General features: G+C 41.0%; 1 protein-coding gene across 3 annotated transcripts in view; it reads left to right on the plus strand.

Annotated features, from left to right (window-relative positions):
- SEZ6L (seizure related 6 homolog like) overlaps nt 1–24,786 on the plus strand; it is a 570,023-nt gene that overhangs the window by 377,309 nt on the left and 167,928 nt on the right. For all 3 annotated transcript variants that reach the window (XM_089684123.1, XM_089684122.1, XM_089684124.1), the window contains one exon: nt 16,851–17,043. In XM_089684123.1, coding sequence (XP_089540249.1) covers nt 16,851–17,043 — 193 coding nt within the window. The remainder of the gene's footprint in view (nt 1–16,850; nt 17,044–24,786) is intronic.

Consider the following 24,786-nt stretch of genomic DNA (forward strand, 5'->3'; position numbering starts at 1 on the left):
GATTTAGGGATTTTCCCCAGTCTTCCTTGATATAAACTTCAGTGTTGTCTTATGTACAGTGGGTGTTGGGGACATGGGAGGTATATAATGCCTGTCAGTTTTTTGTCTCCTGGATCCCATTGGCAATATGTCCTTTCACTCCTTGTTCAAAAGCCAAAACAGGAAGTAAGAGGAAATCCCCACATAGTAACGGAATCCTTGTTGTCACTATTGAACTAGTTGAACTAGTGTCCCCAGATTTCTCATATATTCTCAGATATTCCTGTTGTGGTGACAGACAAAATTTTGGGGTTTTTTTCACTTTCACTCTTGGTGATAATGGTAAACATGACAAATAGAAAGGCTGAATCTTCCTAATGGGGGCACAGACAGCTATAAAACCTGACAGGTGTTCTAATCCCCTCCATGTTATCTAACACTAAAATAAAATTTTACCTTTAGTTATACTTTCATCTTTTGTTCCTTAGTGTAGTTAAAAGGGAACTATAATAATTTGGATCAAATGTAATTAAAGTATTACTAAACCCACATCATAGAAACTATCAATGAATGGTTTATTACATGCTGTTCATACTCAGTCAGCCAATATGGGATTTGTTTACTGTATTCTATTAAACAAAACTGCTTGATCCTGCTCTCCCTTCTGTCCAAGTCCCCTATGCAGCTGGGGATTATGCAGAGTAGTGGTGGCAGCTCTGCATATGCTCAGTTTTCAGTATGTCCTCCCTATCACATCTGAGCCACCCATGTGACCACAGAGTCAAACATGTGGGTGTATACATATTGGAAAATGACAGCCCATTCCCTCCCTCCTCCTCCATGCCCACTAACCAGCTAAACACAATGGGGGCGAGATATTACATTCTAAGACACAGGCTGGAGGGGCGTGACACAGCCTGTGACTGTCAGAAATCCGCCCACACCATGTTATTGCCAAAAAATAGTACAGATTTGATTTCAAATATATATTCGTAAGGCAATTTAAAATAGTTTATTGTTACTGTTGTTATTAATTTATTTTTACTCTACATTCCAAAGGCTGTTTTTTTTTTTTTTAATTTTGAACATGTGACCAGCAGCAGAGGACTAGAAACTCCTCCTGCTTATGTTTCCCTGCAGACAGGCTGGGAACGATCTGGGTCATGTGACAGCTGTTTATCGATTAGGAAAAATATAGTTAGATTTTCTTTTTTATTAAATTAATTACAGTGCCATTATCCAAATACAGAACTAGAACAGACAACATACATTAAACAATATGTGTGTAGTATCACTTGAATTTATAAAACAATTTGCAAAGATCATTATTCTGTGAAACTGCATGTACATTCATTCTGAGCGAATGCTGCAAATATCAAACTTTATTGGGCTATTTTTTCTCTAGAAGAAACAATATTACACTAATTAGGTACAGTTGTGGCCAAAATTATTCAACCCCCAATGCTGTAAAGGGGTTTAGGGACTATAGTGTACATTTGGAATTGTATTCAGAATCAAATCCTACAAGGACGTTGTAACTACCCAAATGCAACTAAAATGACATCAATTGTTTATGTAATACAGTAGTAAATGGTTCTTATGTGGTTTCTTCATTGCCACAATTATTCAACCCCTTAAAGACTACCACTCTGAAGAACAGAGGTTCATACAGGTGCTTTCCATCAGGTATTGAAAACACCTGTGGATGTCACCGAGCAGCAATCAAGCATAATAAGCACCAATTAGGCAGCTTTAAAATGACTGTGATACTCAGCTCCTTCTAGACATTTACTGGTGTGGTTACAAACATGGTGAAGGCAAGAGAATGGTCCAGGAAGACAAGAGAAGAGGTGATTTCTCTTCACAGGAAGGGCAATGGCTATAAGAAGATTGCAAAGATGTTAAACATACCAAGAGACACCTTAGGAAGCATCATTCGCAAATTCAAGGCAAAGGGCACTGTTGAAACGCTACCTGGTCGTGGCAGAAAGAAGATGCTGACTTCGACTGCTGTGCGCTACCTGAAGCGTAGAGTGGAGAGAAGTCCCCGTGTGACTGCTGAGGAACTGAGAAAAGATTTGTCAGATGTGGGTACAGAAGTTTCAGCCCAGACAATAAGACGCACACTGCGTAATGAAGGCCTCCGTGCCAGAACTCCCAGGCGTACCCCCTTGCTGTCTCCAAAGAATAAGAAGAGTCGACTGCAGTATGCCAAAAGCCATGTGGACAAACCACAAAAGTTGTGGGATAGTGTTCTGTGGACTGATGAAACAAAATTAGAACTGTTTGGGCCCATGGATCAACGCTATGTTTGGAGGAGGAAGAACAAGGCCTATGATGAAAAGAACACCTTGCCTACTGTGAAGCATGGTGGAGGGTCAATCATGCTTTGGGGCTGTTTTGCTTCTGCAGGTACAGGGAAGCTTCAGCGTGTGCAAGGTACCATGAATTCTCTTCAGTACCAGGAGATATTGGATGGAAACGTGATGCAGTCCATCACACACCTGAGGCTTGGGAGACGTTGGACCTTTCAACAGGACAATGATCCCAAGCATACCTCCAAGTCCACTAGAGCATGGTTGCAGAGGAAAGGCTGGAACATTTTGGAGTGGCCATCGCAGTCACCAGACTTAAATCCGATTGAGAACCTCTGGTGGGACTTAAAGAAAGCAGTTGCAGTGCGCAAGCCTAAGAATGTGACTGAACTGGAGGCCTTTGCCCATGAAGAATGGGCGAAGATACCCGTAGATCGCTGCAAGACACTTGTGTCAAGCTATGCTTCACGTTTAAAAGCTGTTATAACTGTAAAAGGATGCTGTACTAAGTACTAAGATTGAATGTCACTTGGGGGTTGAATAAAACTGATAATGCTGTGAGCACAGAAAAGACATTTGTGGTTATTTCATTATAACTGTTATGTTATATTTGTCTGACCTACAAGTGCCTCTTTAATGTAAATGTAAGCAAGATGACTGAATGATCAAAAGCAATGTCAAACTGGCCAAAACACTCAATTTCAGTGGGGGTTGAATAATTTTGGCCACAACTGTATATATATATATATATATATATATATATATATATATATATTCCTAATAAACCAAATAATAACCCACTGTGCATAATAAGCCCAAAAAGTATATATGAAGGCATTAGAATGTTTTTTGTTGTAAGATGCATGATATTCATTCACAGAAGAGAGCAATGAAAGATTTAGGTGGACACTTACTATACTATACCCTGATTGTGAATAGTAACCAATCAGTTTCTAACTTCAGCTTGTTCAGTTAAACTTTGACAATAAAACCTGGAAGCTGTTTGGTTTCTATGCAGAGCAGCACCAGATTTTGGATTAATTTTTTTATGTAAGCACCGAACACCATTGTATTTTTATCTTTATATATGTTTTCTTTGACACAGTGTTATTCGGATCACTTTATTTATTTATTTGTTATTATTATTTTGAGGTATATATTACTGCACTGTACTATATGATGCATTATATGCTTTGTTTTATTTTGTATATTTTCTCTCAAGGATAAATGTTCCTCATTCATAAGAATGGAATGAACCAGAAATATACCACATTATGGCCACTAGATAGAGCTGATTATTGTAGTGTGTATTTATTTTAGTGTTTAAGTACTTATTTTCCTGTATGTTTAGTTTTGCCAGGTGAATAGCTCTGCATTTTTTATGAATAAATCCTTAGGTCCTTTTTTTCTAAGTTCAGCAGTTTTTTTTTAACTGCTGTCCATACACTAGTATAATTTCTTTCAAAACAGTTAGTTTTATGAACATTTGTTTGATTTTCGAATCATTAATGGAGTCAAATCAATGTTTCAAATCATTAGTTCAGAGACAGCAGCAAGAGCCAGTGGCTCCCACTGCTGTCAATCACAGCTAGTGAGTAGGGAGTGGGAGGTGTGGCTGAGCTGAACAAACAGAGGTGGCTTGAAAGCAAGCCCACATGGGTGCCCCCACAGCAAGTGGCTTGCTATGGGGCACTCGACAGGGGAGAGAATTCAGGAATGGGGACACAAGAGCAGGATACAGGCTGTTCTATGCAAAAACATTGCACAGAGCAGGTGAATGACATGACATGACATGTTTTTATTTTAAAAAAATAAGCTTTACAGTCACTTGGATTATCTTTATTTTTAAATCCTCACTTAGCTGTTTCAATGACAAGTTATTTTACAAAGTAAGGATTGCCCTAAAACACTGTATGCTAGCCTAGAACAGATCCCTGCTTCTGTTATTTTCCCATGGGGTCATTAATGTATCTTGGACCACTCTATATTACTCATTATAAAAGGTCTGTGCTAGTCACTGGGAGCCTGATATGATACCGGCCCTTAGCAGACTGTACATCCTAGGCTATATCTGAAGAGAATTTACCATGGGGAAATTACCTTGGTATACACTCGGTATGTTCACTAATTGGATAAACTTTCCAACAATTCCATAAATTTGGGGATTTTTACCACCATGCATATAGTACATTTATAGGAGGGATAGGTATTATAAATAATAATCTCTTCTCTCAGCTCTCTGTAGCTTTCTGATATGCAGCTGAAAAAAATACTACATAACAGAACATGTTGATTTTCTTCTACTGGCTGCTCAGCAAAAGAACTAAAAATTTAAAAAGTAAATGTCGTTTTGGCGGTATTTGTATACAATATAAAATAGCAATCAATCTTCACATGTAATCTAAGTACTTTAAATAAAAAGTGTCTATCTCCAATCACATTTCAGCTGACAATCTTGCTGTGCAGATTTTAATCTGATTTCTTACTACTGGACAACACAGTTCTTATTTAATAGAGTATTCAGAATAAGGCCTAATATATAATTTTCACATCTACAGTTGTAACTTTCCCATAATTACTCTGTAGCAAACACATATTTTTTTACAGAGGAAACATGAAATTACCAGCATAGCACAATTACCATTCTCAGAAATCTGCTGTAGTAAACCTGAAGAAATTGTACAGTATATGATTTCTAACCAAGGTTATGTTCTCATTAAGAGAAACTTGTCATACAACTTGTAATTCAAACTGAACATGTGATGGAATAGGACATAAGCGGATGTTGCATTCAGTAAAAAATATGTGTAGAAACCATTAGGAGATTAAAAAATATAGGCAGATATATTTATACTGAATGAACATGTGAACTTTTTCTGTCAACGTTGCACTTGGCGCGACCCTCTTCATATTGGTTTAAAGGCTTCTTATTAGTTAGTGAGACATCCCATCATTAAAGGAGTTGCATCAACACTCAGGAGGTAAAAAGAGATGGAACCGAATCCAACATTTTCTAGGAAAATGTAGGATACACGGTTTAAAGTAGTCACCAGACAAAGATAAATTACAAATGAATAGCCCATTAAAAGATAAAATAACAAAGCTAGCTTTTGCTACAATATTCACTTTCTGAGATTTTTTTCTTGCCACTAGATGCCTTCAGCTTGATGACCAGCATTATTTATTCCATTTCCTATAAGCCCAGTTCATCCTGGACCCCTCCCAGCGTGTAACTGGACAGTGAAAAGAGAAACAGGACAGTGATCAGCTTATCTCTCTATCTCTGTTTTTTCTCTTCATATCAGCATGAATTTTGTAAGCACATGAACTGACTGGCTCTTCTTCTTCTCACACTTCAGCCCTGCTGTACAGAGATTGCAAAAAGTTGGTCATATAATTTGTGCATTTTGGCCAGTTCCTGATGAACTAGCTAGAATTTTATTGATTTTTTTCAAAACTGTTTCTTTACAAACACAAACATATGACATATCAATAGAGAAGGAGTCTATAATCTACAACAGAATCATACATCCAGTATCAAATGCCATTTTACGGGAATATTATGTTTTACCCCAGTGCTCAACAAGAAAAAAAAACATTAATATAAGTTATCCCAATCATTTACTGGCTTTGTCTCTCTTTAACCCATCACGAACAAACTCTATCCACAAAAAGAATCCTATTTTATTCTTTAAAATATAAACCTTTTTTCATAGACAGGCAGGAATCTAGAATCTAAAGTAAAAAATATAAAGCAAAAAAAGCGAATATTCAATCAACAATCATGTCAGGTAAAATTCACTATGTGGGTGTCCCTGTCAGCTCCCTTCTGTCTAACATATTTCACTTGAAAAATTGAAGGAGCTGGATGGAAAATTTCTGGGTAACACAGCGGATTCACCCTATTACAGTGGTCGGCAAGCCGCAGCTCGCGAGCCACATGCGGCTCTTTACACACTCTAATGTGGCTCTTCTGTGTGCCGGGCGCCCGCTCCCCTCCCCAAAAGTCCGCGCGGACCTTTTAATCCGGCCCGCGGATGTGGCTGTCAGGATGTGTGTAGGCGGGGCAGCGTGACGAACGTGAGGGGAGGGGAGCTAGGCTCCTCTCACAGTCTGCCCTGAAGACCCGAACGGCGCGGGAACACGGCGAGAGGAACGCGCGGAGCAAAGGTAAGTGAATTGACACAGGGGGGACTTGGCTTACTACTTGGGGGGGAATAGTACTGTGAAATACTATATGGGGGATGAAATACTATATGAGGGATGAAATACTATGGGGGATGAATTACTATATGGGGGATGAATTACTATATGAGGGATGAATTACTATGGGGGATGAATTACTATGAGGGATGAATTACTATATGGGGGATGAATTACTATATGGGGGATGAATTACTATATGGGGGATGAAATACTATATGGGGGATGAATTACTATGGGGGATGAATTACTATATGGGGGATGAATTACTATGAGGGATGAATTACTATATGGGGGATGAATTACTATGAGGGATGAATTACTATGGGGGATGAATTACTATGAGGGATGAATTACTATATGGGGGATGAATTACTATATGAGGGATGAATTACTATGGGGGATGAATTACTATGAGGGATGAATTACTATATGGGGGGTGAATTACTATATGGGGGATGAATTACTATATGAGGGATGAATTACTATGGGGGATGAATTACTATGAGGGATGAATTACTATATGGGGGATGAATTACTATATGGGGGATGAATTACTATATGGGGGATGAAATACTATATGGGGGATGAATTACTATGGGGGATGAATTACTATATGGGGGATGAATTACTATGGGGGATGAATTACTATATGGGGGATGAATTACTATATGAGGGGTGAATTACTATATGGGGGATGAATTACTATATGGGGGATGAATTACTATATGAGGGATGAATTACTATGGGGGATGAATTACTATATGGGGGATGAATTACTATATGAGGGATGAATTACTATATGGGGGATGAATTACTATATGGGGGATGAATTACTATGGGGGATGAATTACTATGGGGGATGAAATACTATATGAGGGATGAAATACTATGGGGGATGAATTACTATATGGGGATGAATTACTATATGGGGGATGAATTACTATGGGGGATGAATTACTATATGGGGGATGAATTACTATATGAGGGATGAATTACTATATGGGGGATGAATTACTATATGGGGGATGAATTACTATGGGGGATGAATTACTATATGGGGGATGAATTACTATATGGGGGATGAATTACTATGGGGGATGAATTACTATATGGGGGATGAATTACTATGGGGGATGAAATACTATATGGGGGATGAATTACTATGGGGGATGAATTACTATATGAGGGATGAATTACTATGGGGGATGAATTACTATATGGGGGATTAATTACTATGGGGGATTAATTACTATATGGGGGATGAATTACTATATGAGGGATGAATTACTATATGGGGGATGAATTACTATATGGGGGATGAATTACTGTATGAGGGATGAATTACTATGGGGGATGAATTACTATATGGGAGATGAATTACTATATGGGGGATGAATTACTATGAGGGATGAATTACTATATGGGGGATGAATTACTATGAGGGATGAATTACTATATGGGGGATGAATTACTATATGGGGGATGAATTACTATGGGGGATGAATTACTATATGAGGGATGAATTACTATGGGGGATTAATTACTATATGGGGGATGAATTACTATGGGGGATGAATTACTATATGAGGGATGAATTACTATATGGGGGATGAATTACTATATGGGGGATGAATTACTATATGAGGGATGAATTACTATGGGGGATGAATTACTATGGGGGATGAATTACTATATGGGGGATGAATTACTATGAGGGATGAATTACTATATGGGGGATGAATTACTATGAGGGATGAATTACTATATGGGGGATGAATTACTATATGGGGGATGAATTACTATGGGGGATGAATTACTATATGGGGGATGAATTACTATATGAGGGATGAATTACTATGGGGGATGAATTACTATGGGGGATGAATTACTATATGAGGGATGAATTACTATATGGGGGATGAATTACTATGGGGGATTAATTACTATATGGGGGATGAATTACTATGGGGGATGAATTACTATATGAGGGATGAATTACTATATGGGGGATGAATTACTATATGAGGGATGAATTACTATGGGGGATGAATTACTATGGGGGATGAATTACTATATGGGGGATGAATTACTATGGGGGATGAATTACTATATGAGGGATGAATTACTATATGGGGGATGAATTACTATGGGGGATGAATTACTATATGGGAGATGAATTACTATGGGGGATGAATTACTATATGAGGGATGAATTACTATATGGGGGATGAATTACTATATGGGGGATGAATTACTATATGAGGGATGAATTACTATGGGGGATGAATTACTATATGGGGGATGAATTACTATGGGGGATGAATTACTATATGGGGGATGTATTTTCAGTTTTAAAAATGTGGCTCTCAAAATAAATTTCAATCGTGGTTTTGGCGAGATTTGGCTCAGTTGAAAAAAAAGGTTGCCCACCACTGCCCTATTAGATCTGCAACAGTTATCAGAATTCAATAAGCACAGTGCCACAAACATCCGTCCGCTGTACAGCATGGATTGAAAAACCTGTTAGATTTTTTTCATCCAGCCTGTAAGATGAACAAAAAAGTGTATGGTCAGCTTTACACCGCTTGCATTTAAAATTGTATTTAATGGTGTATTAATGATTACAAAGCTCCATGAATTTGTGTCCATTATATCTGCCCAAAGTTCAACTTGTTGCAGCCTATTTGTAAGGTTTTGAAATGCTGTTTTCACTGCTACTTCTGCTTATCCATTTGTTCTATTCGATTGTGCCCAGAAGCTTTACTTTAAACAGATATTTGGTGTATGGTAATTGATGCTAGACAATATCAGGACAATCCTAATGTCTAGAATATTTGTATTTCAATGGTTTTTGTTAACTTTTAAACATATAGAAAACATAGGCATAAGGCACGCCCATGCAGGGGCTAGCAATGGCACAAAAGGTAAAAACAGCAAAATAAAAACCAACAGTGAATTGAAAAACTGAGGGCAGGTATAGACCATCTCACAGAGACCAGATATAAATGAAAAGGAAAAGAGCGAGGGAAAAAGAAGAGAAGACAAAGACAGAATCAGGGGATCGGGAGCGCCAGGGCAACAGCATAGGCCCAGGCTGGCCGGGGGGATTGTGGGAAAAGTATACTTCAGCCATGGCTCCCAAACTTTTAGAAACTTACGTTGGGAATCGTTGAGAATACTCAACATCTGTTCACTGAGCATCAGAGCTGTCATACCCTGAAGGGAGACAGACATACTCCTACAGGCCGGAACAATCACTTTGGTAGCCAACAAAAACAAATAGAAGGCCAACTTCTGCTGGTGAGCAAACAAGCCTGGTATGGGGCAATGGAGCAGGGCATACCAGGCCTCCCAGCTTATAGAAAGGTGGAACAGGGTATAGAGAAGGCCATATACATGAGACCAAAAACAAATTAATTTTGGGCATGACCACCACGATCACCGCCAGGTCCCGATCCCATTGAACAACATACGAAAGAGAAGAATGAGCCAGATGCCTATGCAGGGATGCATAAAGGATGGAGATAAGACCCAGAGAACCGAGGTGCTGTTGGCAGGGAGGTCAGCCAATGCTGCAGTTGGAGATAACGGAAGAACTCTGTTTGAGAGACATTTCGAGATTCCCGAAGGGAGTTCAAGGTGGGGAAAGACCTAGAGATCAAAAAATGTCAAACATATGAAAAAGCATTGGCCACCCACCAAGAGAACGCCCGTGGTTGATCAAGACCTGGTGGAAAGAGAGGGTTATTAATAATTGGGAGCATAGGCAAAAAGAGTGACATCAGGCCACCTGAGTAACGTACCGAATCCCACACTTGTAAGCTATGAAGCATAATCAGACTCAACGCCATCAGGCGCAGATTAGAGGAAAGCCATAGAAGCGTCAATGTCACAATTGGGCAGTTCCAAAAGAACCCAGAGAGGAACATCAGAGGAAGCATGCAACAAGGACAGTGGGGTGATCTGGCTCGCCTGATAATACTTGGTTATGTTGGGCACCCCAAGACCTCCCTGAAGTCTATGGACAAAGAGAGTGTTTCTGGAAACCCTGGGGTGTCTGCCAGCCCAAATAAATCCCAGGAACCTAGCCTGAATGAAGACATGAGGGGGAACCCGCACTGGGAGGGTGCAAAAATAATATAGTAATTTGGACAAAATGGTCATTTGCACAGAATTGACGCGCCCTATCCAGGATAGGTGTGGAAATTGCCAGGAGTGCATGAGAGACGACAAAGAACGGAGCAAGGGATAGTAGTTTGTAGCGACTAGAGAAGCATAGGATGGGGTCAGGCGGATGCCCAGATACTCAAGAGAGGAGGAAGCCCATTTATAGGGGAAGTGAGACTGGAGGCGGGAGGCGATTGACCAGGCCCGAAGCCAAAGTGATATTGAGAGCAACAGTCTTATCCAGATTAATGCGGAGACCCAATATCAAAGAGAAACTAGCAAGGACCCATTGCAGATTTGGGAGCATAATCAGTGGGTTAGTAAGGGTCAATAGGGCTTCGTCCACAAAATGATTGAGCTTAAATTCATGGCCCGCGTAGGGGACACCCGATATATTACAATCTGCACAGAGCGCCATGGCCAGCGGCTCAAGTGCTAGGACAAAGAGCACCGGGGACAAGGGGCATCCCTGTGTCATCCCCCTCCAAACAGGAAAGGGATTTGAGAAGTACCCTGTATACTTGACCGAAGCCGCAGGGAAAGAGTATAAAGCTTGAATCCAGGAAAGGACTGAATCCCCAAAGCCCCAACAGGACAGCGCAAATCACAGGTATACCCAGGACAGGGAATCAAAGGCCTTGTCGATGTCTAGAGACAACAAGAATCCTGGGATTTTCCACTGGTGCAGGAGATGTATAAGATGGATCACTTTACGAACATTATCGCCCGTCTGCCTCCCAGGAATAAATCCCACCTGGTGTCTATGGACTACGCATATATTTGTTGATATGAAGACTGAGAATCTTCCCCAAAAATTTCAGGTCCTCATTAAGAAGAGAGATAGGCCAAAAGGCCTGCGGTTCCAGCACAGCTTCCGCTGTCTTAGGAATCATAGAGATATGGGCCCTGAGCCCATCAGGAGAGGGCAGGGAGCCTTGTCATAGGTCATTTAAGTAGCCAGTAAGGTAGAGCGCCAGCAGGGTTGCAAATTTTTTGTAGTACAAGCCCAAAAAGCCATCAGGGCTCGGGACCATGGTGGAATGCAAGGTTTTAATGGCTTGGAGCACTTCAGCTTCAGTTATACCAGCATTAAGGGCTACCCACACTGCTTCAGATATTCCTCGGAGCTTCAAATCCCAAAAAAAAAGATTCTGCCTGGTCCAAAGGGAAAGGGTCCGGTTTGACGTACAGGTGTGAGAGAAAGTTGACAAAACGTGAGACGATCTGCTGAGGGTTCGATGTGCAACCCCCAGCAGAGAGCTGCAATTGGACCGGCTTGTAAGATTTCCCCACAGAATTGAGCTTTTTGGCCAGCATAGGGCCCAGTTAGTTTGCACAGGTGTAGAATTTATGTTTGGTCCAACGCAAGGCCCGTTCAGGAAGCAAGCAAATCCAGTTCCACAGTCATAGTGACATGCGCTCATCTGTGGGCAGCGGACATGTGCATCTTCCAGTGAGCATCAGCAGTGGCTAGAAGTGAATGCAGATCGGAAAGGTGACACTCCCTTTCCCGTTTCCGAACCACAGCCAACTGTATAATGTGGCCCTGCACGTGGCTTTATGTGCCTCCCACAGGGGCACTGCCAAAGAGACAGAGCCTAAATTGTCCAAGACATCCTGAAACCCTGAAAAAGAACAGAAAAAACAAAAAAGAAAAGAAGACAGGAAGAGGGGAGAAGAGAAAAAGAAGAACGTACAATGAGACAACAGTAACACACCCATGGTGAAATGCATCCTGCACTCGAAGGATACTAGCTGTGGGTGGCTCTACCACTGGACACATGGCTGCTAATGCATCCATCAATATAGGTCCCCAGGGAGCAAAATGCACCAAACATAAAACACAAAATATCAAATGAGACAACTAGCTACCGTAGAAACAGGTATATGAGTCTGAAGGGGATGGGCCACACTCCGAGGCAGCCCTCCTCTAGGGAATCCAACTAAGCCCAGATGCCAAGCCCCAACCCAGGGAGGACCACGGGCTGAAACGGGATAGCAACCTAACACTGCTCAGGTGGTTCCCCCCCAGAGCTCCAGCAAGGCCCACAACAGACCCTGAGGGGGGCCAGTCACCAAGACACCGAGCAGGGGGCCCACCCCATCTAAACTGCCACCGTGGAGCCCCCGAGGGACCCATGATCCAGCCCCACCCACACCAACCCGGGGGCAACACCAGTTCCAAGGCCCACAGGACATACATAAGAACATAAAGTCACAAACATCCAGTTCAAGTAGGGACAGTAGGCCTCCTACAAGCCAGGGGGGCCTCTGCCTGCTGTAGACAGTGTAAAGGGCCCATGCCCAGGTGTAGTCGAACAGAAACGACTAATGACAATATCAACCCCCTTTTGCAGGCAAACCCAGGAGATGGAACCCCAGCAGGCGAAGGCTCGAGCACAGCTAAGCTTGTTATCAAAAATAGATCCATGTCCAGAGGAAAAGTAGGGGGAGCTGACCAAGTAGGGCCTAAACATAGAATAATAACATCACTGTAGAACTGCCCACCGACTCAAACTCACGGTCCCTCCAACATGTTCCAATGTGGAAGTGCAGCAGAAGTCCCGTTCATGGCTTCAGCCCGGTGAGGAGCACGTACAACTGGATCGCAGAGGGGTCCTGAGGAAGGGACTTCTTTTGGCTGGATGCCTTCTCCCAGAGGCGTTCAAGTTGAGAAGGGGCCGCTGGAGATCCAGACAGGCATGTTGGGCTCTGCACATTGCCTCTCAGCGGAATGAGGTGTAGAGATTCAAGAATGGATTGAGCTTCCTCCAAAGTGGTAATGGAGTGGCTTCGGCCTTGGTAGTCGAAAGTAAAATGGAAGGGGAAGCCCCACGCATATTTGATTCTGCAATTCACCAGGGCATTTCTGAAGAGTGATCTGGGAGAGATCAGAGAAAAACTGGTAGCGATGCCCCTGGAAATCATGCTCTGGTTTATTCCTGAGCACCAAGAAGATAGTTTCCTTATTATGATAGTATTTAAATTTGATGATGATGTCTCTTGGGGGGCCATCCAGCCGTTTCAGTCCCAATTCCCGGTGTATGTGGTCAAACTCGAGCCGGTCTATGAAAATGGTGGGAACGAGCTCCTGAAATAGAGCTTTAGTGGTGGAGGTGAGATCCATGACGGATTCCGAGATACCACGCAGGTGTAGGTTGCCATGGTGGGAACGGTTCTCAAAGTCCTCAAGCCGTAGCAACGTATCCCCCAATTCTTTCTTAAGATCGCACAGGTCCTGTTAATGATTTTCGATTACTGTGACTGCGGCATCCATCTTATCCTCAAGGTCATTCATGCAGTTTCCTAGCTCTCTGATTTCCCTGGAGAGTTGCTCTGCCAGCCTGGAGGATAGTTCGGTCTGCAACATAGATTTGAAGCAGCCCAAGAGTTCAGCATCCCGCAGGGCTGGAGAGAGGGGTGGCAGAGGAGCACCTGATGCAGTGTCTGTGTCATAAGCGGGATCCGGGTCTCCCGCGAGCATCGGCTCCAAAACTTAATGCCGGGGCTTCAGGGGAGACCGCTGGAGAGTAGGCCATGGGCTCTGGCGCGGCCTGCTGAGCACTGGAGGCCCCCGTTTTTTCCCCATCTGGGTAGGCGGGCGTCAGTGACCTGGAGGAGGATAGTGGGTGTGTGCTGTACCCCCTTGGAAGCCAGTGGATCTGCCGATATGTCCGGTGGGCAAGGAGTGCGGCTACTGTGCAGTCATCTTGGGTTGCTGCTCACTAGCGCCCCCATCTAGAATATTTGGACATTCATGTAGCCCGCACCCCTTTGGTAAAGAGCATGAAAGCAGACCTTCCAAACTGACGTGTGGATTTTTTCTTGTTTGATGGACCCAAAAGGCTGTGTTTAGGGTCATTATCGGTGCACTGATCAAAGCAGAAAGCTGAAAAATGTGGCTCTCTTTCTACACCCTGCAGACAGGGTTTTATACTTTTGGACAGCTAGTTTTGAAGTGTGATCCAATAAGTAGTAGCTAGTCACATTCATCTGGACTTGTTCTGTAATGTTAAAGATGTTTAATAACTTATCCAAGCTTCTTCTTCAAGTCTAATGAGCCACAGGAAAATACCCCAGAATTTAAAGGCATGTGTTATTGTCCAAGAACCTAATGTTATTGTCCAAGAACCACCCTGTTGTAGTTACACAATGCTATCCTTGGTGTCAGGCTTCATAGGTGTTAATCCTTTGATTTACATGGCTATAGATGTGACTTGTGGAAAATGTCAGGGTAGAGATACTAAAACAGAATTATATGTGGAAGACAGAGAGTGTTGAAGGCCCCTGACCCTGTTCAGTGATGGTTATTCCAGTCTGAGGTAGATGACCCTTTTCCTGTGAACCAGTTGTCCTCTTTGTCCAAATGTGCACTCACTGTTCTCTAGGAATTGTCAATTTTCCGTAAAATGAAGGAGAACTACTGAGTATTGAGCTGTAGAAAAAGCCCCCTATGGGAGGCCATTCATTTCTTGAAAGGTTGCTAAGGCAGTGTCATCTAGGCAATATCATATGAATAGATACAGAGTGCACATAAAACCACTTTAATAGTTAGAAATTAAAATTGCATATAAGTGACTCGATGAAAAACAGCTCATCCAGAGGAATACCGTGTCCCACACATAGATTGTGCTCACATATAGAAGCTGGCAGTGGGAGAGACTAACATGTTTTGGGGTCCATGCCCCGTCAACAGCTGATGCAGTGGCATGGACTTCAAAACATGTTAGTTTAGTGAAGGTACTGCATCCCCCTGAATACAGATGTTGTCCTCCTATTCATGTTTCAGGTTGGGATATTTCTGCAGTTTTTTCTCTTCATGGTTTTTCCAATGTCCAACAAAGACTTTTCAAATTGATTGCTGTCTCTCCAATTTCTGGCTTCTACATGAGAGTACAATTGTACCCTGCCATGTCCTGCTAGACAATAATGTCTTAGCAGAACATGGTCATTCTTTGGATGAGTTGTTTTTGGTGATACACATAGCTCAAGTCACTTATATGTGAGGGCAATTTTCATTTCTTGCTATTGATTTTATCTGCACTAGTGTGCTCTGTTTCTATTTTTATATTAACATGTACTGTATAGTCGATCCTTGGAGATATATACAACACCAGCAAAGATTTACAGCACCTGCTTGGAACCAGTGTAGCATGATTCATTTGAAGATTTTAATATCACACATGCTGACGTGTTCTGCTTCTAATCAGGAATTTTATGCTAAAGGCACATTTGTAGCTAATGGACTGGTCATATTAAACTGTGCTAGTGCCTGTTAGACAAGCTTTAAACTCTAAGTATAAGCCAAGGGTTTAAAAACCTTTCTATTTAAATACTTTGAAGAAAGCTCAATATTAAAGTAAGCAAAACTGTATTTTTTTTTAAACAAAGAGCCTTACAAATATGTCTCTGAAACATTTAAGACATAATTGTTACATTAGTTGAGCCCATTGATTGCAACCTATAATTAATGACGGCTAGATTTATTCCCACAATTGTGTGTACAATAAGTCAACTATACCATAAAAAGGTGCTGTGACTTTGACAGGGAATAATTACAACTTAAAGAACTGTAAAAGGACAGTTTGCATTCAAACTGGTTACACATAACATAATCCCAAAGCAACTTTATAGTCTTTCTAAGAAAAAAACACTTACTCTCCATGGGGTCCTACTGAAACATTAGCATTAGCATTTCGGTGAGTTTTTTCTTGGATTTTAGTATACATAAATTATCACTGGTATTTAATGTAACAGTGATATTTTTTGTTGCGTTCATTTTTTTATTTTTTTTTTTGTCATCAGGTTAGGCTTAGGGTCAAAAACAGATGACATTGCCACAAGGCAAATGTCCATCAACTACACTACTTCCTGTTCCCCAGCTCTCCAGATGCTAACCTGTGTATCAATGCATATGCAGAAATAAAATCCACAAACAAAATAAAGCACCAGGTGTCTTTATTTCAATCAGCACATTACAATAGCAAACAAGCCTTGACTTATTCATGCTAGAGCACATAGTTATAAGACTACCATATAACTAAAAAGAAGTGTAGCCTAGAACATTACTCCCACTATGATATCACCAGGAATTATATTTGGCATAAAGTTTATACTTTGAGGACATAATGACTGTCATGTTCCTATGATTTTTTGTTCTTATAACTTCTGTTTATTTTATAGGTTAAAAGTGTAAATCTCTCTGAGGGAGAGCATCTATCTATTCGAGGCATGAGCGAGGATGGTCTTGTAGTCTTAGCAAATGAAACACTTCTGGTTGAAGGTCAGGTCATCCGAAGCCCCACTAACAGTCTTTCAGTTTACTTCAAAACATTCCAGGATGACTCAATCGGGACCTTTCATCTACATTACCAAGGTAAGTGTTAAAGCAACAACTAGATTCTTATAATAAACAGCAATGTGACCAGAGTCATCCTCATGTCCAGTTTTATTGTTAATCCCACAGCTCCGAGGGCTTATGAATCCCTTTGGCATCCGTGGCAAAAAAAAATCTATTTTTTATTAAAAGTTGCAGAGCCTAATCTATGATATCAATGAAGTGGAAAAAATGCTGACTTGGTAGCTTAAATTTATAAGCAAAACTAAAAAAAACATGCAAATGAAGCAGCACTTTATTTCTTTTATAAAGACACAAAAAAATCAAACAAGATGTTGCTTTAAAGTCTTTAAAAAGCAAAATCATTTTGTTTGTCAAAGCCTGACCATCTTTGTATATTTATCTCCCATGTGTTGGCTTTGTTTGATTAGATAAAGGCTGTATTTTTGTCCTCTGGAGAGTTTTTTTAATTGCCTTCTTGCCTGTAAGTGTGCTGCACATTCTTATTAGCAAATACTGCAAAGGTTGTTTAAATACCAAGAGACCAAGAGAAGAAAGCTGGAGTGTGGTTGTTACAGGGACCGAAAGTTCTAACCCTTTCTCATTGTACTGATCCCATTTGAAAGATTTTCACCATTTCCTGTGCTGATATGAAGTGATGGGAAATCTCCCCAACATGAACAACTGGCAAACACAAAAAAAACCTTGAGAAATACTGTAACCCTTTCCCACAAAACAAAATAAATAGTTTAGGTTGACGTGGGAGTTTAAAGTGTATTTCCACTTTTGCTGTTAAATTTGAGAAAACCCCACCATATGTTTGTATTGTGAACTCATTCACACAGCATACCAAACAAAAATTTTTTTTTAAATATTTCCTACCTTTTAGATGTTTCTCAGTAGAAGGTCTCTTGGCTGATTTTAAGCATTTTTGAACAATGTCAGAGTGAGTCTGTCCTAAGGAGTATCCTCTCAATAACATTCAATCCAAGAAGCCTAGATTCTAAACTTTTAACCCTTTGTTAGGATGGACAACGCTCAAACATAGTTACAAATGTTTATTAACCACTAGGGGACCGCCCGCAGTACATATTACTGCTACAAGGCAGTCCCTGTGCGCAGGATCACGTATATAAACATGATCCTGCATTCCGGGGTAGGGGGCGCGCGTGAGGCGGTCAACTGCCCTACCCGCGGAAGCGATCGCAGCTGAGGGTGTCAATCACCAGGTCTGGTCCGGTGATTACCCGCTGGAGCCCGGCGATTGCCGGCAAACACAGACAGGGAAGAAGGCTGCATTGTTTTCAATAGAGCTCTCCTCCCTGTCAGCTTTCAGCACACTGTTCCAGGATCGCTGGACACAGCCGTCCGGAATAGTGTGTAACAGAGCAGTACACACCCCCGCCCCCTAGTAAAACACTCCCCTCCCACAGTTAACCCTTTCATTGTCTCCAAAAGTTAACTCCTTCCTCCCCAGTGCCATTAGTACAGTGTCAGTGTTTTTTTTTGCACTGATCACTGTATTGGTGTCACTGGGGATGTCAGTGACCCCAAGTCAGTTGCCCCCAGTGTCAGAATGTCTGCCACAGTCCCGCAGTCCTGCCATAAGTCGCTGATCGCCGACATAAGTCGCTGACTGCCGGCATTATTAGTATAAAAAAAAATCCAGTATCTTTACCGCCATTTGTAAACGCTATAACTTTTACGTAAACCAATTAATTTACACATATTGGGATTTTTATTACCAAAGACATGTCGCAGAATACATTTTGGCTGACATTTATGACAAAATTTGATTTTTACATTTTTTTACAGGACATATTTTATAGCAAAAAGTCCAAAATATGCTTTTGTTTCTCAAAATTGTCAGTCTTTTTTTTTTATAGCGCACAAAATAAAAACCGCTAAGGTGATAAAATACCACCTAAAGAAAGCTCATTTTGTGGGGAAAAAAATTATGTAAATTTAATTTTGATGCAGCATTGCATGACTGCGCCATTGTCAGTTAAAGTAACGCAGTGCCATAACACAAGCCACTTATGTAACCACTTCCTGACCGCCCTATAGCATAAATACTGCTACAGGGCAGCACAGGTGCGCAAAATCACAAATATATATATATACGTGATTCACACTCCCGTGGTTTTCACGCCCCTCCCAGATGGCCTCAGATTGCCAGTCAGTACAGCAGTAATCACATTTAAACCCTTGATTGCCAGGAACACGCTCATACACAATAAACCTCCATTGCTAGTATAGTGTCTGAACGGGTCAATATCTTTGATCAGATCAGCACTATACCAGCGTTCACATTAGTATAGCGTCCTGCCAGCCCCTGCGTTTAGCCCCTATGCTTACCTCCCTTCTCCCCCAGTAAGTGCAGTGTCCAGTAGGTCACTGTCACTTGATACATTGCACGAAAAACCGCAGTGTTCGCAGAATCAGGCCTGATCTCTGTTAGCACTTGTCGGTAAATTTTGATGACTCTCATATGCAGCAGAGTACCAGTACTAGTGCCGCGCTACCGTTTGTTGAACTGGCAAGCACCAGCGGTCTAGTACATCCTAGTCTTTCACATACCTCTTACATTGTAAGCTCCCAGGATCAGGCCCTCCTAACCCTCTTGTATTGAACTGTGTTGTTGCTGTATTGTCTCCCGTTATATTGTAAAGCGCTGAGCAAACTGTTGGCGCTGTATAAATCCTGTATAATATTAATAATAATACCAGCACTGCAGTATCACTTGGTGATGTGGCGAGTCCCATAAGTGCAGTACAAGCTGGTGCGGTGGTGAGCACAAGTATTGTCACACAGCCACCAAGAATTTGCACACAGGCCCTTAGAGCCCCTAGTATCCTTCAGGATGTGCTTGCAAAAGTAGCAGCCCACAAATTCTGCAACACCCATACTTCCCCCATTCACTGCCCAACCCAGAATTCAGGTGGAAATAGCAAATGTAACTACTCACCTTGATTTTTTTGGAGCTGTTTTTCACGGAAGATCTGTATGCATTGATTGTGGATCAAAGCATTTTATATGCACAACAATTTATCACCGCCAACCCAAATTGAAACCTTGCCAGACCATTCGCATGGAAACTCATTACAGTTTCCGAATTTATATTTTTTTGGGGCCTAACCCTCAACATGGGTATTACTAAAAAAAATTAATTGCGGTTGTATTGGTCCACAGACCCGATTCTTCATATGTCCATGTTCTCTGCTGCCATGGCCAGGCATAGATATGAGAGTATAATGTGTTTTATGCATTTCAACGACAATACCCTCTGTCGTCCTCGGGGTGACCATGAATTTGACCGGCTCCACAAAATTCAGCCCCTCACAAATCACCTTAACCAAAAATTAGCAGATGTCTATACTCCCCAGCAAAAAATCTGCATTGATGAGTCCCTCATTAATTTTTCTGGCCACCTTGCATTCAAACAATTTCTCCCCAGCAAGTGTGCCAGATATGGGGTCAAGATGTGGAAGACCTGTGAGAGGACAAAAGGCTATACTTATAAGTTTTGGATTTACGAGGGAAAAGATAGTCACGTGGAGCCTCCAGATGGCCAGACTACATGGGGAGTAATGGCAAGATAGTTTGGGACTTGGTGTCATCCTTTTTCCATATTCGTGGACAATTGTTATTCAAACATGTCACTATTTATACATTTGTACAATCTTGGAACTGGCGTATGTGGCACCGTGTGACCTAATGTGTGCCCACCATTAGAAGTGGGTTGATGCAGCGCAGTATATTCTAATGGTGGGCATACCACACTTTTTTTTTTTGGCAGAGATTTGTTCTCTTTTTTTCATTCAGTCCACAGGCTGCATACAAAAAAAAAAGAACATAGCATATATACCCAAGAAGGACCAGCGACATACTGGTACATCACTTGAATTTGAATGGTTATACCAGGATGATGCCTACAGCTGCAGGCATCATCCTGGTATAATTTTTTTCAGCTGGCGATCGGCTTTCATGTAAAAGCAATCCTAATGGCTAATTAGCTGCAGAATTGCTTTTACAAGCAGCAGGAAACAATATCCCCCCTCCCCTGCTGCCTTCCAGGGCCTTCTCGGGCAGTCCCGTGCCATCGGGGGAACCTGAGAATGCAGCTGGTGTTTCTGCCAGCTGACCATAGAGCTGATTGGAGACCAGAATGATGCCAATCATCTCTATAGCCTAAGAAATTAGAAGCTACGAGCATTTCATCACCTCAGTTTCACAGGATATAAACAGCACCACCATTTGTAAATTGGGAAAGCATCTGGTCACACCAATCTTGGTTTGATTAGATCATGTAAGGGCAGAGGAGATATCTAGAGTCTGATAGACCCCAGATTGAAGTTATAGAGGATATTTGCATTCCCTGTGATAGCATTAAAAGTGATAAAAAAAAAAATTAAAGGTACACCTGCGTTCGTGAGCTTTGACCCTGTGCCAGTAACAGCAGTTGCACCATGCATGTGAGGTATCGCCATGAACGTCAGATCAGGGCAGTAATTCTAACACTAGACCTCCTCTATTAAAAACGTATCCAGTTTGTTGCCATTGCATGGGGCATGTGCAGTTTTAAAACATGTCATGAAGAGTGAATGATGTGTGGCAAAAACTTCTAATGCCGGGCATAAAATGCCCCCACCCCCCTAAATGACCCCTTTTTGGAAAGCAGACACCCCAAAATATTTGCTGAGTGGCATGTTGAATCAATAGAAGAATTTATTTTTTTACCATAAGTTTTTGGAAAATGACAAACAAAATAATTTTTTTTTTGTTTTACACAAAATTGTCACTTAAATGATTTACTGCTCACACATGTCATGGGTATATGTGGAATTACTCCCCAAAATACATACTGCTACTTCTCCCGAGTATGGGGGTACCACATGTGAGAGGCGTTTTGGCAGTCTAGCCAAGTACAGGATCCCAAAATCCAATAAGCACCATCAGGCTTTATTTCCTCATTACACTTCCAGACTACCTATCACAGTATCGGAGGCCCTGAAATGCCAGGATAGAACCAACCCCCCCCCCCAAATGACCCCTTTTTGGAAAGTAAACACCCCAAGGAATTTGATAAGAAGCATGGTGAGTATTTTACAGATCTCGTTTGTTGCCACAAGTTTTTGGAAAATGAAGAAAAAAAAACAAATACGTATTTTTTCTTTTCTTTTTTTATATTTCACAACCTTGTGAGAAAAAATGAGATCTGCAAAATACTCAAAATGCCTCTTTTTAAATTCCTTGGGATGTCTACTTTCCAGAAAGGGGTCATTTGGGGGGGTTTAGTGCTATCCTGGCATTTCAGGGCCTTCGAAACTGTGTTAGGTAGTGAGGAAGTGAAATGAGGAAGTTACACACTTTCAGGCTTTCAAAGTGGTCATTGGATTTCAGACTCCTGTATGTGGCTAGGCTCCCAAAAAGTCTCACACATGTGGTATCCCCATACTCGGTAGAAGTAGCAGAATGTATTTTTAGGGTGTAATTCCACATATACCCATGGCTTGTGCAAAAAATATATAATTTAAATGACAACTTTGTGTAAAAAAAAAAGTTTTTGTCATTTTGCAGAAACTTGTGGAAAAAAAATAAATCTTCCATGGACTCAATATGCCTCTCAAATAGCTTAGGGTGTCTACTTTCCAAAAAAGGGGTCATTTGGGGGTGTTTGTACTATCCTGGTATTTTACTACCTCAAGAAATGTGATGGGCAGTCAGAAAGTAAAAGCTGTGCAAATTCCATTATCTATACCATAGTTTGTAGATGTTATAACTTTCACACGAAGCAATCAATATACACTTATTGGGATTTTTTTAACCAAAAACATGTAGCAGAATACATTTTGGCCTAAACTTATAACAAAATTTTAGTTTTTTGGATATTTTTTATGACAGAAATGAGAAAATATTGTTTTTAAAAAAAAAAATTCTCAAAATTTTTTTGTTTATAGTGCCAAAAATAAAAAGCTCACAGGTGATCAAACACCACCAAAAGAAAGCTCTATTTGTGTGAAAACAAGGACATAAATTTCATTTATGTACCATGTTGCATGACCACGCAATTGTCAGTTAAACTAGTGCAGTGCTGTATAGCAAAAAAATTGCGTAAGTTGCAGTATCTATACCATTGTTTGTAGACGCTATAATTATCACACAAAGCAATCAGTATACACTTATTGGGATTTTTTTACCAAAAACATGTAGCAGAATACATTTTGGTCTAAATGTATAACTAATGTTGAGTTTCTATATATTTGTTATAGCCGAAAGTAAAAAATATAGGTTTTTTTTCAAAATTTTTGGTCTTTTTTTGTTAATAGCACAAAAAATAAAAAGCACACAGGTGATCAAATACCACCAAAAGAAAGCTCTATTTGTGTGAAAAAAGGACGTAAATTTCATTTGGGTGCAGCATTGCATGACCGAGCAATTATCAGTTGAATTAGTGCAGTGCCGAGAAGCAAAAAGAGGCCTAGTCATTAAGGGGGGTAAATCCTCTAGAGGGCAAGTGGTTAAAGGATAAGTTCACCTTTAAAAAAATAAATACATAAATAAACATCTTTTTGCAGGTTAAAAAAAAATGTGCATTTACTTTTTTTTTTTAAGCATCTGGAAAGCATTGCACCAGCGATCAGCAGATCACTGGTGTCATGCAAGTTCTGTTTGTACAGTACAGACAGGGTTAATTATAGCAAACACAGCTACCCAATCCATCTTCAAATGTAAAGACTCTTGGGCACATAGGCCTTTAGATAAGTCCCTTTTGGGTAGTTTAAGCTCTAAAATCTGTTAACAGCTTGCTTAATTGGGGCAGGAGCTGTTATTAATTTATGAGTATGTTGAAAGCTCTTTTATCACTGAAGAAATGGTACAGTGGCATGGTGATGGCCTCCAAAGATGGTCAAGAGCCAATAATATAGTTACATTCCAAAGCAGAACCAATACCAAACAAAGAACCCCAGAACACAGTATGACATACAGTATGTGAACGTGATTTGAATAGATATTTGCCTATGTCTTTTTTTGGTATCTGAATGCACAAATGAGCTTTAAAACTATAGCAGGAAATGAAACAAGTGTACACGATGATACTACATGGGCTTCTGAGCAAATTAGCAAGGACATACCATTAATAATCATTATACACACACTGCTTTGATTGAAAATGTAGCCTCCTTTAAAGAGTACAGTTTGTAAATACATAAAGTGTACATTAATTAGAAGTGTGTTTAATGGTATTTTCATGGCCCAATTTGAGAATGTCAGGCAGGAGGGTACCTTTCTCTTTTACTGATATCGGCAGTTACCAGGGCACTTTTTAGTACCAGATACTACTGGTGAAGCAGCAGAGTAGAGGCCATTTGCTTAACTGATATTTGTAGGTCCTACCCTAATAATGAAGAAAGATCGCCTTATAATATAGCATTTTTTAGCTTTATTTGTACAGCACTGCAGAAGCTGTTGGCTTTAAATTAATCAATAATTATTACTATTATTATTATTATTAACCACTTCCCGTCCGCAATGTACTGCGGCCAGGCTGCAGCTACAGGCAAAGCGACGTTCCCATGCGTCGCTCTGGCTGTACTAACACAAGGGACTGCTGCGCGCCTGAGTGTGTGCACAGAGCATCCCCCCTGCGACTGCTGTGTCCAGTGGACACAACGGAATGAAGATCCCAGTGAATGGGACCCGGTGATCATGTAATCGCTATGCAATCACATGATCACTATGTAAGCAAAGCTTTCATGAATCAATATCATTCATAACAGC

Source organism: Staurois parvus, unplaced genomic scaffold, assembly GCF_062004578.1.
Source record: "Staurois parvus isolate SC_StPar_1 unplaced genomic scaffold, SC_StPar_1.0 ptg000336l, whole genome shotgun sequence".
NCBI classification, from domain to species: domain Eukaryota; kingdom Metazoa; phylum Chordata; class Amphibia; order Anura; family Ranidae; genus Staurois; species Staurois parvus.